Raw genomic sequence first — 16,898 nt, forward strand, 5'->3', positions numbered from 1 at the left:
CTGAAATCAGGGGGTTTTTGCGTAAGTGAAGTACAACAGATTTGGGGGTCAAACAGAAAATGTTGAGATGTAGGAGCCTCAGCCAAAACAAAGGGTGATCTCCTACTACTTCACATAGTAATGCGTCTAACAGAACAGCTTGGAAGGCTATTTGAATACTATTACACCGTTAATTGGTTTACCAGAGTAACAAATGAAACTGCAAATTAATGTGTAGGTACCCACAGAGCAAAACTTACTTCTGATGAATGCTGTTCGCATAAAACATCAAACCTGTATGTATTCAGATGTATGTAAAAGAGATTTCTATCGATCCTTCCCAATCTTTTGGGTGCTAGTGCTGCCTAAACGAGCTGGGCTACTCGTATTCTAATTATAGCACTAGGTTTTTGCGCATACGGTTGCTCTCCTCTAACTCTGACACAAACCTGAGTTACTTTTGCCACTCTTCCAGTGACCTGTGGAGAATATGCACCCCAGCGTACAAAATGCTCCCAATTAGGAATTTGTGCTTACATAAAATCGAATAATTTATTAATTATTTTTTTTTTTGCATCTGAGGATCTGGCCCTCTATATTATTGCTGTAGTAGAAGTATGTGATTTTAATTAACAATTTTAGGTTAAAACTGAAGGTCACTGAAAAGAGAAATAGCTGATAAGTTATATGAACACAGTTTTTGTGGAGCTGATGTTTGCGTGTGCATGTTGTGCTTCCCCCACCTTGTGCAGAAGTCTGTATTAGAACGAACCCAATGCAAAAGGTAAGCACGGAGCCCTTTGTGCCCTTAGTGACACCCTCTTGAAACTTTTCGGTTCAAAGCAAGTAGCTCAGTGTGTGTTAATTATGTAAGATCAGTCACATGGATTTCAGGGAGGCCTCTGGTATTTGATGTCTCACGCTGAAATACCTTCAGTTAACTGAAGAGCACCAAGAGAATTTGACTCTGAACTGAAACTTAAAATAAGTAACTAAATAAATCAGCAGAGTCTGCCCTCCCCTCTCCTTCAGAGCCTGATTAAAGAAGACATTCAAAGCAGAAGCTCTAGGCTCACATTTCTTTTCGATTTGTTTTGCAGCATGACTCCTCTGGGTTGTGGTTTTGAGGATTTTTGGCTTTGAGCTGGTTTTGTTTATTTGGGTGTCAGTGACAAAGGAGGGGAAATTCAGACTTCTTAGAAAATCGAGAACTCAATGTAAATTTTTCGTAAAAGTCAGAACAGCTGGCGTGTGTTTTCCTCCCAAAGCAAAAGATACGGGAGCGTTCCCCTGGTGTATTAAGATGGAAACAGCTCACGAATTTAATGACGATGCTTATTGACAGGAGGGGATTGGTTTTCTGCTGTACTTCATTGCTGTGGGATGGAGACTGTTCTGGGGTGAATGTGGGTGATCGGGGGAGAGGAGGGAGGGAGGACAAGGCAGTCACTTCAGCAGAAAGGCAGAAAGTGAAGAAAGCGGCCTTTTTTGGACAGTATTTACACATAGGCTTTACGTGGCTTGTTGACTCAGGGCTTTGCACTCCGCTGTAGAGGTAGCACACAGGGCCTTTCTCCCTTTAGAAGGGAAGATGTGAGACTCCTCAGTAACGCTGCTATTCATCGAAAGTGTTGCACTGAACTGTCCTGGAATAAATACGTGTTAAAGGAAATAGCCAGATTCGTGGTCCTGAGTTTAGCGAAGTAAATCATAAAGAATATCTTTAGTACTGTGACAATGGTAAACTTTAAAAAATGGCAGGAAAAATAACTCTTGCAAAAGCAATCACCCCGTCACATGTCTTACTATCCATACAGGTTTGTGGGCTTAGTGAAACCATTTTAAAGTGAGGTTTGCATTTTTTTTTTGCATTGGAGAAAAAAAGGTGATGGGGAGACTTTCAATGGCACACAGGTTTTCAAAACTTACTCACTTAGTAATACTAATAAATAACATCTTGTCTTTTCATGAGTATGATTAGAGAAATTTAACTGAAAACAAAAGCAAAGAAAAACAAAGCACAGTGCTCTACTCTGTGCTTTTCAAAACCTGGCAGAGTTTTTAAATTTACCTTCAGTTTGATTTCCAAAGGGAGATGAAATGTGTCAAACTTTCATAAAAAGGCCCAGAGGTCTGGCTCCTGCAAAAGCCAGAGACCCTGGATATCCCATATATATATATATTTCAGATTTCTGGCTCCTTGTCTGCTGCGAGAACTGGAGGGGGTACCGTTTTGCCTCACCATAAAACCAAGGTTCCCGGGACTTCTGGGGTACAACTCCACAGCATCCCTGATGTTGCTCACATGCAGAATAGCTTCCAACTAGGACTTGCCGCAGATGCTTAAACAAGAAGATTTATCCTCTGACAATTGAGCTGTTATTGTAGTGCAGCCAATGTGGTATGTGGGCTGAGACAGCTAAAAGCTGCTAATACAGCCAGAATTGGCAGAGAAGTGTGGCAAAGCCTAAATTAACTGCAGGGCTAGCGGAGAACCTTCTTGTTTCCTTCCCCAGTTAAGAAATCTTAAATACGAGGTGAAGATGCCCTGGGCAGCTGGGGGGGGAGGTGGCGTGAGGTTGGACAGGGAGAGGCTTGACGCTTCTGATACAACTTTGTAAAAAAGCAAGAACCATCTGTGCCTCGGAGGGGCTGTTTTTAAATAATGCAGAAATAACCATTCCTACCAAGCTATGCAGGAAGCAGGTAGAGGGAGCCTTACAGCAGATCAGTTAAGGCTTTCTGAGTAATGGGAACGGGGAGCGGGGGGGGGGACGACACACACACGACACACGACTTGATACACAGGATGCAGAGAAGCCACTTGTAAATATAAAGATGTATTATACATCATCTTCCGAGACACATTTTTGTGTACACACATAATATACAGAAGTTTGCACTCTTCCTTAATGATGCTTTTTGTTGGTCATAGAATAGGATGCAGTCAGACTTCGACTGAACTCTGTTGACTGCACTAGCATCTGTCTTCTTAGATAAGGGTTGAATTTGACCCAGTTCCCCCATGTGTCTTTTTTTTTTTAAAAAAGCCAAAACCTATTAATGTGTGTAGTGTTGTCATAATGCCTTTTAAACACCCTCAACTGAAAAATAGGCTAAGTTTGAATATTTGGTTCTTATTTTTATTTTATGGGTGGGGTTTTTTTTGTTTGTTTGTTCGCTTGCATGGAGGTATGTGTGCTTGAAGCTTTGCCATTTTCTCAGCTACATTCTGATGGTTGATAGACCGCAGGTTGAGAAGTGCCACCACATGTGGCTCCTCTTCCTCTGAAGTGCTCTTTCTAATACCTTATTTTTAATTTCTTTTTTTAAATAACATCTGTTTTAAAGAAGGTATTGCAGCACTGGCAAATCTAATATAACAATTGGGAGATTAAGTAGGCTAAGATAGAGTGGGAAAAGTGGAATGAAGCCTTCTTGATCAACCACCCTCTTCTCTTCTAACATCTGAAGTAAAATAAGGTGTTCTTGTGGCACGTACAATTGCTGACGTCCTGTTCAGGCTTTGATGCAGTGAAGAGAAATTAATTATGTTTTATTACAGAATTCTATAAATGCCATAAAAAGTTAATCTTGGACACGCAGAACCAAACTGTGTTTGGATTTAATGAGAAATATCCATTCTAGAATTAACTAGAAAAGCAGGGAAGTATTTAAATACCTAGGAAATGAAGCCTTCAGAGCTTAGGCTCCCTTCCTTCTTTCTGGCACGAACTCCTGTAGCGTTCGGAAGATACATGTAAATAGGGAGCGGAGGAGGAGTAACCCAGATATCAAATGGACAGGTCTGTTCAACCTGAGAAAGAATGGACAGCATGTGACATGCTGGTCATACTGCTTCATTTGTGACTGATACGCTGCCATGTCTTTTGTTCATGGATGTTGTAAAAGAACATTAATAGAAAGAGTGCTTGACCCATCTCACAAAAAAAGTGGAGTGACATTCCTGACTTCTCGAAGTCTTGCGTTCAGCCACCGAGCCTGGTCAGCACGAAGCAGTGCAGGTGGCACCCAGTGTGTCACCAAAGGATGTCCTTGAACACACCACCCTCTCGCTGCTAATCAAACACCTTCGGGTGCGGCATCCGTGACTCAGTGCCATCTGCCGTGCCTACAGGTTTGGTAACATTTTCTGATCCTGCCCTGCAGCAAAAGCCTTCGGAAGTGTCACAGGCTGTTAATTTAGTACAGCAAACAGGTATGGGGTCTGTTGAAACTTGGCCTAGAGGGGCTGAAAGAGTTGCAGTTTCGGGCACAGCTGATCCAAGACTTGGGTTTGTCGTGAAAGATGACCCCAAGTGAGTTGGAGCTGGTCGAGGGCGCTGTGCTGAGTGTTTTCCTGGCAGGCAGAACCGCAGGCTGCAGCCCCCTTAGTTGCTGTTCAGAAACATAGTGAGGCTAGATGTAAAATAACCTCAAGTGTCTAGCTTCTTTCACTTTCACTGAAATATATCTAACGAGACTGCTCGTTCAGGTAGGTGACTGTAATCTGTCCTCTGTTTCATCTCTATGAACTGTAACAAATTTGGTATTGTTTAGAAGGGTCTGGAGAGCAGCATTTTATTAAGGCCACAGTTAAAAGACACTGAGATTTCCAGAACAAACGTTTATATCAATAAATCCTGCTTTTTTACATAGCAGCAATGAAGCCATTATCAGCTCCTGTTCACCTTGCTCGCTCCAGTGCTGATAAAGTGACTGGGGACCGGTGTGCGAGATGAGGAGGACGTGCTGTGCATTTGCATGGAAGAACGATTGCGTGACTACTGCGAACGCCGATACCCGTGGATGCGATTCTGCAGCTGCCAAAGTCAGCTGCAAAATTGCCTTCAACTTCATTGCTGCACACTGAAACTCAGGGAATGAGATAAGAAGGGCTTGGCACCCCTTCCTTCTAGCTCTGCATGTCCTGGGGTTTTGTGGAGCGTTTCATGTTTCAGCTTCCCCGTTCTGCTAAGGCCTGTTATTGCTCTAGAGATGGGAGAAACTCCAGATGCTATCAGGTGCTGATGCCAACAGTTTAAAGCCTGTCTCTTCTGGTTGCTTTCTTCTTATTTTTGAGGACCTTACAACATTTAATTCTGCCTGAAGTGCAGGATTAACAGTGGGAAAGGAATTTATGTCCAGGTGGGGCAACCCTGTCTCTTCCGTTTAATCATAACATCCTTTTAAAAGGCGTTTCCCTGTTGTGCCTGCTTGGCCAAATTGTCTTTGCCAGCTTCCTTGAGTACTAAGCCATAATATTTTGCTAAATGACAGAGTTCATGCCTCCTGACCCAAAATGTCTAGAATTAGTTCCTGTATACCTGTTTACCAAGAATAAGTCACTTGAGATGATGCTGGAGCTACGTAGATGTTGGAGTCACATTCTGCTAATGCCCCTTTTTGGGAGTTCTTACAGTTGCGTGTAGAGAGAGTTGCGTTGGCACTATTCTTTTAGGAGAAAAATTGGTTTGAATCACACAGTGCAAATATTTTTAAGGAGGACTGTAAGATAAAACAAGACAAAGCCAGACCAAGGAGCCTTATGGTTTCAGTTGAAATGTATAACGTGAAGTACTGGCAGTTCACTGAATCACACATTGGAGTATTTAACATCACGCTGGCAGGCATCTGTGTGTGTTACTGTCTGCTGCTGTGCAAGATAGCAACAGTTTAGAAAGATATTTTTGCCCTGGAACTACGCTAGTATGCAAACAGAAGCTGTACGATCCTACTCGCCATGTTCTGGTGAACAGTTGAGGATTTCCTAAATGCTATGCAGATGCCAGATGTCAGGCATCCTATATTTTTCTTATGTTTATTTGGTATCTGAGTTTGGAAAGGTGGAAAAAATTCATGCGATCTGTTTTTTCTTCACTGTTATGGTTGGTCATAAAAAGTCCCTGGATGAATAAAAGTAAGAATAAGCCCTTCTGACCTGTAACATATGTACAGATGTGTGAAACCTCTCACCTGTTGGTGAAAGAGAGGTAAAATAGCAACAACCCACTGAAAGCTTTAAAAAGTTGCAGTTCAGGTGTAGCAACTCGGACTGTTGATTATTCAAGGCCTGATACTTTACCCCTTATGGCTTTTGTAATTTTCCTTGGAGAGGAGTAAAAAGGTGCAGTGAATCTAAGTTGCATAACAGGAGATCCATCTCTCTGGCAAGCATAATTGGTCTGGATCGCAAGGACTGAATATTGGCACTTTTAAGATAAATGTGATGTTGCCGTAAGTAGCTGAGGAGAGGGGAAGGGCAAGGTTTCTAAGTAGAGGTAAGTTTTAATAAGCCAGTTGGAATGGGTAGAAATTCAAGTTGCTGAAGCTGAATACTCTTGGTGAAGTAGCACTGTGGTGTGCTTATAGGGTTTTTCAAAAACAGCCCTTATGAAGTTTTGATTTCTGAAGCAGAAGATCCACTTTGTTTATTTACATCACGCACAAGCAGTGCTGGAGATAAAACAGCTTAGCCTTTGAGTATGGAAAGTCCCAACTCATGTAATTATGGAAATAAAAATTCAGTTTTCTGCATGAACAACAGATAAGACCTTTGTTTTAGTCTTCCGTGCTACTCTCTAAAATCTCTCTGGAAGATTTTAGAAGAACAGAAAAAAAATAAGATTTGGAGGATTTATTTGTAATCCTTTAAGGAAAAAACAAGAAACTCCTTATTGAACTGTCTTGTATAATTGTGGAATATAGAGAAAAAATTAACTGTTTTGCAGCATTCCTTAATAATGTTAAATTACTGCCCTAAGAACATTGTCATGCTCTTTGGCCCTCCTGTAGAGATCAGTGAAAAAAACCATAGATAAAACTCAGAAATTGTCTTCTAGAACTGGCAAAGAAAATAAAACTGAAGAACTGAATATTAGCACTGTGGGCAAGGAAGATCAGCACTGGAGTATGGAAGTATTTCAGTACAGGCATCGTAGTTACCCATTCTTTAATAAAGACTGGACCTTTCCAGCAGAATCGGTTGGTCTTCACATGTGCTTTATGCTGTAAAGAGGAGAGTCTTGAGGTCTTTCAGGGAAGATATGTCTTTTCATATAGAATTTCAGGGAATAATGTCTTCATAAGCTCCTTTCTTTGTGTTATGATCCCATTAAGTCAACAATGACAAGACTTTGCGAGGAGAACAAGCTTGAGACCAAATATCTTCAACTCATGAAGTTTCAAGCTCTCATTGTTGAAGCTGTTAGTAGGTTTGGAGGGACACATTAATGCTGACAAACTCCCAACTTTGTAAGCAGGGGTGATTGAGCACGTTTATAATTTAACTTAGAGAAGTTATATAAGCTTATCTATGTTGTCACTTCTCAAGCTCCAAGGCTCTTGTATGTCATCTAGTCCAGTAAGGTTAGCAAAGTAATCCAAGAATTGTTAGATTTCAACATTTACACAACATGTTATGTTTCAAAATGGACCCAGAAACGTCTTGTGGGTTGCCGGTCACTATAAACTATACTCTGTGGGTAAAGGAGTTGGTCCTGTGTTAGGCCAAAGTAGAGAAGAAATGGCTGTTGTTAAAAAAACTGCCTTCACTACACAGGTCAGTATGGGTTGTGGTCTCCTTCACTCCCCTTACACAGCTATTGCAAACAACCTTGTAACTTACTTGTGACTTACCCATGTACCCACCCTGAATTTTAGTGTTCTGTGGTGGAATTGGATCCTCCCAAGTGTGGACGTTGTGAACTGAGATGCCTGTAGACTAGAAACTTGTGAGTTGCTTTAGGAGGTCAACATCCTGATGTCTGTGCAGTGACAGCAACACACACATGATGCGTGTGCTGGGAATCAGCTTGCATTTCATCCTGGGCTTTGTTGTCCCTGTCTGCAGCTTTAGCTGTTCAAAGTTCAGCATATCCCACTTTTGACATTTGTATGTAATACATATAAGCTGTTCTGTTTGGGATTCTGTGTGCAGTTATCTCCCCTCCCTCTTTTTTTTTCCCCTCTGCTCACACCGGCTTCTCTAAATATAATGGCATAAATGCAGTCATGATGTAAAGGTCTCATAGCTAGAGGGTGGAGGAAAATCTTCTAGAAAGAAGATTGAGCTTAATTGCAAGAACAAGAACGGCTTAAAGTGCCTAGATATTTCATGAAACCTTTTCTTTTGCTCTACTACTTCTGCTGAAGTGAGAATTGCAGCACTTCGCTGTTGTTGCTGTTGCCACCGATGGAGAATAAATAGTAGTAGGGAAGTCCTAATAGACTTTGGAGTTTCTATCAAATCTCTCTTTTTATTTTTTTTGTCACTGAAACTCTGTTGGTTTTTGCAAACTTTCCTAAAGGGAGTCAGGACCAGTCTGGCTTCTTACAACAAGCTGTTCTGCTGCTGCATTTCTGTCGTCTCGTATTTTCCATGTATTTGAGTGAATGTGTTTTCTTTGTTGTTTGTTTTGGACAGATCTTGGGTCTTTAGATCTTGGAATGTCTCTCTTTTTTTTTTTTTTTTTTGCCCCCTGAGTCTTGAGCAAGTTTCCATCCCAGAAACAGCGCTTATGTACTTAGGATATTATTCTAAAACTGCTGTAAGATTAAGTGAAAATGTCAAAGTGGAGGCTAGAAGTGGCTGTTAATTTAAGAATCGTTGTTCAGGATTATGTTTTTTTCTCCAGATAGATTATGAGGGATAGGCACAGAAGAGCAGTCCTTAGATCTGACCAGGAATAGCTTTCGGTGGTGGGCTGAATGTCAAACCACAGACTATCCAGACGATACAAAGGGGGAGGAAGTTAAACACAAAATGTAAATTGCATGTAGAAAAGCTGAGAAGATGAGTGGATGGGATGGTGGATGATTAGAGAAATACAGCTATGGTGCCCGGTTGCGCTCATCAACACTGCAGTGTTCTGTAATTTCTTTTTCTCCTGTAGCACTTTACTTTTTGGCCTCCTTTTTAAGAATTAAACCTAAAGCTGTGTCTTGCAGATATTTTTCTACATATCAGAAAGGACTACTTATACTTGAAAGGAAAGGTATTAATTATTTTTTTTACCCACAGAATGCCAGAGATATTCACACCCTGCCCAGCAGAATGGGTGAGAAGCCAAAAATGTATGGGTTTTGCCTTTGATATGAAAATATTTGCACAGCTTTTATAAAGATTTAGAGCTTTAGTTTCCAAGATAGCACCCCTGTTGTTAATCCCATCTGTACTCTGTGGGATATCTCCAGTGACATACCACTAACATTTGAGGTAAAAATAGGCTCTTTGCTGAGCGACGGTAAGGAACAACAAGATTTCTGCTGTGGTTAAAGTTATCACATAGTCATATTCATTTACACGCTGCTCATGGTGACCTATCTCAACTAGCAGAAAACTGAGAGTAGGTACAAACAGATTGGGGGAAAACTTTATGCTGAGCAAAATCAATGCTTGAATCTGCCAGGTAGATGCAATGTGAAAGTAGCTTTTTAGTGGGTGGGTTGTTGGTGTTTTTTTTAGGATTTTTAGGCTTTTTGTTCACTAATGTGAATAAAATCTGATTTAAATTAGTATTAAAGTGTTGGGAGATAAGCAGCAGTTGAGAGACGCCTCTCTGGAGCACTGTGGGGTTATTTTTTGCTGATTGATGGGGTGGTATTTGAAAGCATGACATTTTTTCCTTTCAGTTTATGTGAGAGACGTATTGAAATTATTGATCTGGCTTTGAACACCCATTAATGCCCAGTTAGCTTTTACAAATGACTCTTGGGTTTTCTGTGTGTGATTATTTTCTTTTTCCCCCTGCTCAGCTAACGAAATGCTCATTTCAAAATAAATGTTTTGCAATATAGATGTGAAATGCTGTCTTATCTTCAGCATCTTTAACAATCTTGCCTGGCACTTTCTTGTCACTCTCAGCTTTGCTTTCAAACCTCTCCCTTCCTTCCTTCCCACTCTCTGCCAAAAAAATCCAACCAGCCTTGCTGCGGGTCATGTGTGTATAAAATATACCCTGGCCCAGAAAGAGCCATGGCCTCTATAGCCCCATGGCTATAGCAGGTGGGATTTAAAGCACACACACGAAAAAAAATAATGCCTTTGCTCCAGGGAGTCTTTATTTATACAAAGTGGAGCAAACCTGGGAGGAGAAGGTGAGCCAGCGCTGCTGCGCTGTGGCCAGTGGTCATTTTCCTTGGGAAGTGAGACGTTATTGTTCACGTCTGATTTAAACCCACTGACTGCCACAAACACCAAGCTGTTACCTGTTTATACGTGTTTTTCTTTCTTTTTCCTGTTGTAAGCTCTCTGGTCAAGAGATTTTGTAAAGTAATTCCTGATTTGTTCTCTACCTGAACAAATTAGGTACCTGAAACATTGCACAGAATTAACATACACTAGGTGGGAGCAGAAGATGAAAGACTTATTTTAGTTTGCTTCGTGGGAGCCATGGAGCTTTACTAAAGCAAATTGTTTAATTTAATAATTTCCCAACCTCAGACTGAAGCACCCATGCGCTCAGTAGGCAAATCCCTTGCAGAAGATGCTGGCTCAAACCACACATGATGATGAGAAATAAATAGGCGGTGGCAATGCAAAGCTGGCAGGGGTACAAGGATTTATTTGGGTTACCAGTAGAGGAGCTGGTACAGTCCATCAGCAAGCAGTTGATGGAGAAGCAGCACAGCGGCCACCGGTTTGGTACCTCCATCTGGGCACCTCTCGCCCCACGTGTGTCGATGGAGCCCACTGGAGAGGACTGGGGTAGCAGTGACGGTGAAGGTGCTGCCGCTTCTGCAGAACAGCGCCTGTCTCCAAACCCATAAAGGACCTTGCTGATGCCAGTTGGTAATTGTACTCCTGCCCCTATTTTATGCCTGGTGGTCTCTAAGTGATGGCATGCTATGTTTAATTGAATATATCTGTGTGCTTGTGTAGGACCTGCAGGATCCAGTGTGAAACTGGATCACTCCAGCCTCAGTGATTACATAAAATTATTAAACCATTTCACAATAGATAATGATCATTGATAAGTATGGTTAGAAGCTTTTGTTTTGAATGGCTTGTCTTTTAAAATAAAACACTTTTTCTTCTTTCTTTTTTTCTTTTTTTTTTTTAAATAAACCCCTTATCTGCTGGCAAACAGGCATCGGAAGAAGTGTCAAAATCTCTGCAAGCAATGAAGGAAATTCTGTGTGGGACCACAGACAAGGAGCCACCTACAGAAATCGTGGCTCAGCTGGCACAAGAGCTATACAACAGTGGCCTTCTAGTGACACTTATTGCCAACCTGCAGCTGATCGACTTTGAGGTAGGTAGCATCCATAAACCTTTTCATCTCCTTGGTCTCAGTGTTGTCAATGAGTACAGCTGTATTTTGCCAAAGTCTAAATAATTTTATTGTATTCAAAACTGTTTTTTTGCATGCTGAAGAAAGTAGCTGCTGTAGGTTGGTCAGTGTCCTGATAGATGTGCTCATATACTGGAAGTAAATGTAATGCATCTGGTTTAAATCTCTTGACTTTCTTAAAACAAAACCAGGAAAGAAAGAAATACTGCCATGTGTATCCAAAAAAGATAGGAAAAGATGCCAAGAATAACGTCTATGACTGACCTTGTAAGCTGCAGTGATTAACCTCTTCTTTAGGATAGTACAACTAGAGTCAGCTACTGTCTCTGAAAAGTGTGTCTGATGTAGAAGGGGTCCAGAAACATACAATAAAATTAAATTGGAAGCATGGGAAAATAGGGATTGTTTATTTGAGAGGAAAGGAGTTGGAAAAAGGTGTTAAAAACTGACAGCAGATGGCAAGGTAAATTGGATTGCCCCCACTTAGTTCTTTGGATTAAAAGAAGAAAGGAATAGAATTTTTTTTTTCCATAAGAAAGATTAATATGGAGAAAAATAATTTATGTATATATACAAATAATTATATATTCCATGGAACTCCTTGCCAGTTTTGTTGTTAAAGCCAAGAACTTAGCTGACAACTAGTAAGACAACTTTGTTACTTACAGCTAAGGAGAAGAAGACTTATGGCAGAAAAGACTGCAGTAATTCAGGATAAATATAAACCCTTTTAATGGACCTTTGACTGGCAGGGACTGGGAATAAACTTCGTCACTGGCAGGTCATTATAGTACTCCTGTGGTCTACGGTCAGCCGAGATAGTGGTTCCCCAGGGACTGCTGTTATGAGTCCCGTGGTTTCTATGGCTCCCGGGTGCTGGTGGATCATCACAAGTGTCGGAGCATCTCCGAGCAGGGAGAAATCCCCAGCGCCCAGGAACCAAACCTCCCCTGCCAAGGTCTGGAGCAGGGGCAGTACCCAATGCGTAGGGCAGGACAACCACTGAATTTAAAAATCCGTTCCCTGGAGAGATCGTCCGATGCTCTCAGAGCCTCCTCTTGTGGGATTTACTTTCTTGTGGAAGATTTTTCACGATATTGAAGTCATTTGTTGTTACTTTACTTTTCTTTCCATATTGTAAATGAATGAAAGGGAGGAATGATGGGAGATTTATGTTTTCTTTTTCCCCTTCTTCCCCCCACCCTCAGTGAAACCAGCATTCAAGAGACTGATTTATTTATTTTGTATTAATTTTTGAAAATGTTGTTAGTGGAGTTCTCTCGCTCTCCCTCAGGTCTTAAGTTCAGGAGATTTTTTTATTTTTTTTTTTAATGCTAGAATTTCTTCAGATCCTTTCATTTGTCTTCTCCCTGCCACCCCTGGTTACTGTTAAATGTCTTAATTACAAAAAAACCCAACTCCAACAACCCCAAACCCTAAAATTCCAGTAATTTATTTATTTGTTTTTAATAGAAAACAAGGGGGGAGGGAGAAGGAGAAGATACTGTTAGCAAATACACCACAGAAGGGAAACTACTGCATTATTTTAGTTGCCTGACAGTCTGTCAGACAAAAAATTCTCTGTGGACATATTGAACCCACAGTGAAATGCAAGCACTGAATGAAATATCAAATCTGTTGCTGAATTTTTATTACAAACAATTCTAATAGCTTTTATTGCAAAATAATTTTTTTCTGTACTAAAACCTTTTCAAACATTTAGCAAAACTGTTATACGTACTCTTTTTAGCAAACAGTGGAAACGCAATGTCATTGAACAAGAGGATAGTAAAAGCATGTGCTGGTTTGTCTTTGTATTCCCATTGACTTTTTCAGTTTATCAGCTTTTTTGCTTCCATTTTGTTATATTGCTGTCCAGAGTTGGCATTTAGGTTTCTTTGTTGAACAAGCAATTTCATCATTCTATAGCACACAAATTAATAGAAAGCAAAATCGTAAATTACTTGAAAATCTGATTTCTGAGGGGAATAATGTTTATGCAGGTTACTTCGTTTTGTCCTGACTCCCTGTCTCCTCCTCACCAACCCTGCTGCCCACTTTGATCCCATTTTTGCACAGCTCTACTTAACTTTTGAAGATGTGTTTTCAAAGACTTCAGGAAGCCTGGTGGCTGTTTAGGAGAGTGAGAGCAGAGCTAATGCCCCCACCAAGAAAAAGGCAGAAGCAGAGACTCGAGTCCTATCTCATTTGTGTTTCATCTGCCGGTACTCTTACAGCACATGTGGCTGGGGACAGGCATGAGTGGAGGGAAGACTGTCAATGTCCTGGCATATGTCCATCACACAACTATGGAAAACACAGGCTTATTGCTTCTGCCACTCGAGAAACAAGGTATAATTTTGGTGATGATATTGTTATGAAGCACTAAAGTTGGGTTTAGGCAGGATCCCAGAATCAAGATCAGACTGGATATTTGGAAATTTAAAATATTAAATTTATTGTTGAGCTTTGAAGAACTGAAGGAAGTGTGCATAGAGGAAAAGTTAATTTAAAGAAACGATGTTACTAAGTGCATGTCAGCCTTTAGGTTCACAAACTGTAAAGCCACTCAAAGAGGCAGTAAATAGCCACAAGCCCAGGATTGGTGACGTTAGACACTTTCCCTTACTTTGTCTTGAAATAGGAGCTAAATTATGGTAGAGGTATCATGCAATTGGTTATTTATATAGCGGCATTCTTTGCAGTTTTTTTGTTCTTGTCTAGCCACTCTCTCTTCATGCTGCCTTATCTTGTGCTTCAGTGGCCATATGTATTTCATGAGAAGGCAAAATCAAATCACAGATCCAAAGTGAGAAGTGTTGCGAAGTATTCCTACAATTTTTATAGATGTCTGGTGGTGAGGGAAGTCTGCCTTGGTTCCCTCCTATCTGCCTCCATTCCCTCCAGGAGAACCCAGAGAGAGCAACTTCTTCGGCTTTCACAATTGCTGGTCTCTAGAAAATTGGATATAATTGGATATATCTCTCTGAGACATCTGTCTATCTATAATCTCCTCTCTGCTATTGGATATAATGCTGCAGTGCACCTAATATTAAGTAACTAATGTAAAGTTTGGCATAGCAGAGAGGATCACTTAACTTTTGGCCATTTTCATTTCGGCCTTTCAACAGCTCTTCTCTGCATTGTTTTTGTCTTGGAGTAACTGCTGAAGCCGCTGGGGATCATGGGATTCCAGACATACCTTATGGGTGTTGTAAAGATAGAGGAGGATGGGATGACTTTATAAAGAATTAACCTAATTAGGAGAATGTCCAAGGGTCAAAAGCGTTGCAGACAAAGGTGGATGGACTGGCCGGCTCTGGTTTGATTTCCCTGTTTAATTCCCCGAGTCCCCAAGTCTCCAAGCCAGCTGGGTTGGAACGAGTAGGAAAGCAGAATATTTCGTGTTTCTCAGCCGTGATTTATGTGTAGAGGTGAAACCAGGGAATTTCCCTCTGTGTGAAACTATCTGCTCCTTGGCTTCAAACATTCAATAAGTTCTCCGCCAAGGAATGTTTGTCCTCTTGAGGCAGATCAATGAGCACATACAGATTATACGTAACCTTTTGCTTTAGCTTGCCCTGTGCATAGTGACCTGCTGTTGACTCAGTGCCTTGGTTACTGGTCATTAGTGCAGCAGTCTCCCGTGGCCTTGGGAGAAAGCAGTCTCAATTTGTCTCCTGTGGCCAGGGGAGAAGGCGCTGGGGGAGGAAGAGGACTTCTAATGCAAGATGTATTGGCAAACCCTGTCGCTGAATAGAACATAATTTGGAAGGGCTTTCTGAAAAGCTGTTTGCATGGAGAAGCATTCAAAGACAAAACGTGATTGTGCAGATGTGTGGATATAGGAGAAAATTAGGCAAAAGTGAAGGATCTTACTTGTAACTGAAGCAGAGGCGTGTATGTGATGCAGCCTTTCTATCAGTAGTAATTATTTCATTCTTCATGGTGAAATAATGGGCGCAGTTTTAAATTTAACCGTGATTCTCAAAAACGCAGTCACACTTGGCATTGCTTACATTTGACTAATGAAAAGCTTTAGCTTTGTAAGTGTAGGCTGTGGGACGGTGTACTTGGTACTAGCATGACAACTTGAATTTGGAGGCTGCAGGAGCAATAGTACACGCTGCAAAAACATGTTTGGTTCAGGGTAGTGGCTTGCTTTTTTGGTGCTTTAATGTTGCTATTTAAGATAGCCAGGGATTTGCTTGACAGAATAAGGGGGATGCACATCTTCATTTAGAGAGAGGTGTAACTGGGAGTGGGGGGATTGGTAGTCTTCAGAGCCACCCGTTGGAGGAAGTCTTCTTGTGGTGTTGGAGAAACAGGAAATATGAGGTGGTGGGACTGTGGAGAGCTCAAAAAAAGAGACTGACTTGTTTTGTTTTCAATTTCATTTCAGCTTTAAATAGAGATTATAGTGAATGGTCGTTTGTTCATGTTTTTTTTCCAGTTGAAGATATATTTTGCTTCTTTAACAGGGCAAAAAGGATGTTTCCCAGATATTTAACAACATCTTGAGAAGACAAATTGGCACACGCAGCCCTACTGTGGAATACATTAGTGCCCATCCACATATCCTATTCATGCTTCTAAAAGGGTGGGTACTTTAATTTGATTTTCATTAAAGAGCATTGCCTGGAACATGCTGGCATTGCAAGTGATCTACTTTCTCACTTTTAGTTAAAAAAAAAAAGGATTTTTCAGATTTTGTTCCCGATTGCATATTTTGTTTCTTTCATATTGACTTTCTTTTTACTTAACTGTATACTTCTTAATGACTGGATTATTTTATTTGGCCGTTATTTCTTCACCAGACTTCATGTTGGAATAATTATGTACTGATTGTTTTTGACTGCTCCCTACGTGATATGTGCTTCAGTTCTTGCCTTAAACTCTTGTGTAGATGTAGTGTTCTTGCCTTAAACTCTTGTGTTGATGACTGCTGAGTTTCATTTAGACCTTTTCACATTGCTGGAGTGACTTATAGTGGCGACTGTAAATAACTGGAGTCAAAAGCTGGACCAGCATATGGTAGAACAGAGAGAAGGAAAAATGCAAAAAAAGAACAGTTGTGTCTGTGGGGCAGACTTCTCCAATGCTTGTAGCCACGTGTGAACAACTTTAAATTAATTCTGTAATGAACTCCACAATTTTCATTCTTAAATCTTTCATTTTGTTTTGTCTTTTAACCTTTGAGGGAGTCAGTGCTCAGCTGTAACCCAGTGGTTCCCAAGGTAAGTTGGCAAGGAGGAGGAGTAGACTGCCGTCTGGAGAGGACATCAGCTGTAGTCGCATTCAGGAGTGCACAAGTGTTGGCCTAAAACTCTTGAGGTTTCTTCCCCTTCGCTTTTGGCCAAAAGCACCTTCTGTTCAACCACAAGCTTTGCTTTTCCAGCCTTTGAAATCTACTGTTTTCTGCTCAGTTTTTTGTGTTTTTCTAAACCACTGAAGCTAAAGAATCCAAAGAAGCCAAAACTTTAGGATTTTGTTTATTTTTCCCTAAGGAAATGAGAATATATGTGATTGGGATTGAAGAACTGATGTAGAAATAAGTGCATTTATTAGCTGATCAGTATGAAACAACATGGACTGTCCTAGTAGTTGTATGATCACACTAGTAAC

The 16,898-nt window shown here is 40.8% G+C and overlaps 1 protein-coding gene across 1 annotated transcript in view; it reads left to right on the forward strand.

Moving 5' to 3' along the window:
* The window catches only part of CAB39L (calcium binding protein 39-like), a 36,773-nt gene that overhangs the window by 286 nt on the left and 19,589 nt on the right, over positions 1 to 16,898 (forward strand). Inside the window, exons 2-3 of the mRNA XM_009882375.1 lie at positions 11,070 to 11,234; positions 15,755 to 15,873. Coding sequence (XP_009880677.1) covers positions 11,070 to 11,234; positions 15,755 to 15,873 — 284 coding nt within the window. The remainder of the gene's footprint in view (positions 1 to 11,069; positions 11,235 to 15,754; positions 15,874 to 16,898) is intronic.

Source organism: Charadrius vociferus, unplaced genomic scaffold (genome assembly GCF_000708025.1).
Source record: "Charadrius vociferus isolate BGI_N301 unplaced genomic scaffold, ASM70802v2 scaffold263, whole genome shotgun sequence".
NCBI classification, from domain to species: Eukaryota; Metazoa; Chordata; class Aves; order Charadriiformes; family Charadriidae; genus Charadrius; species Charadrius vociferus.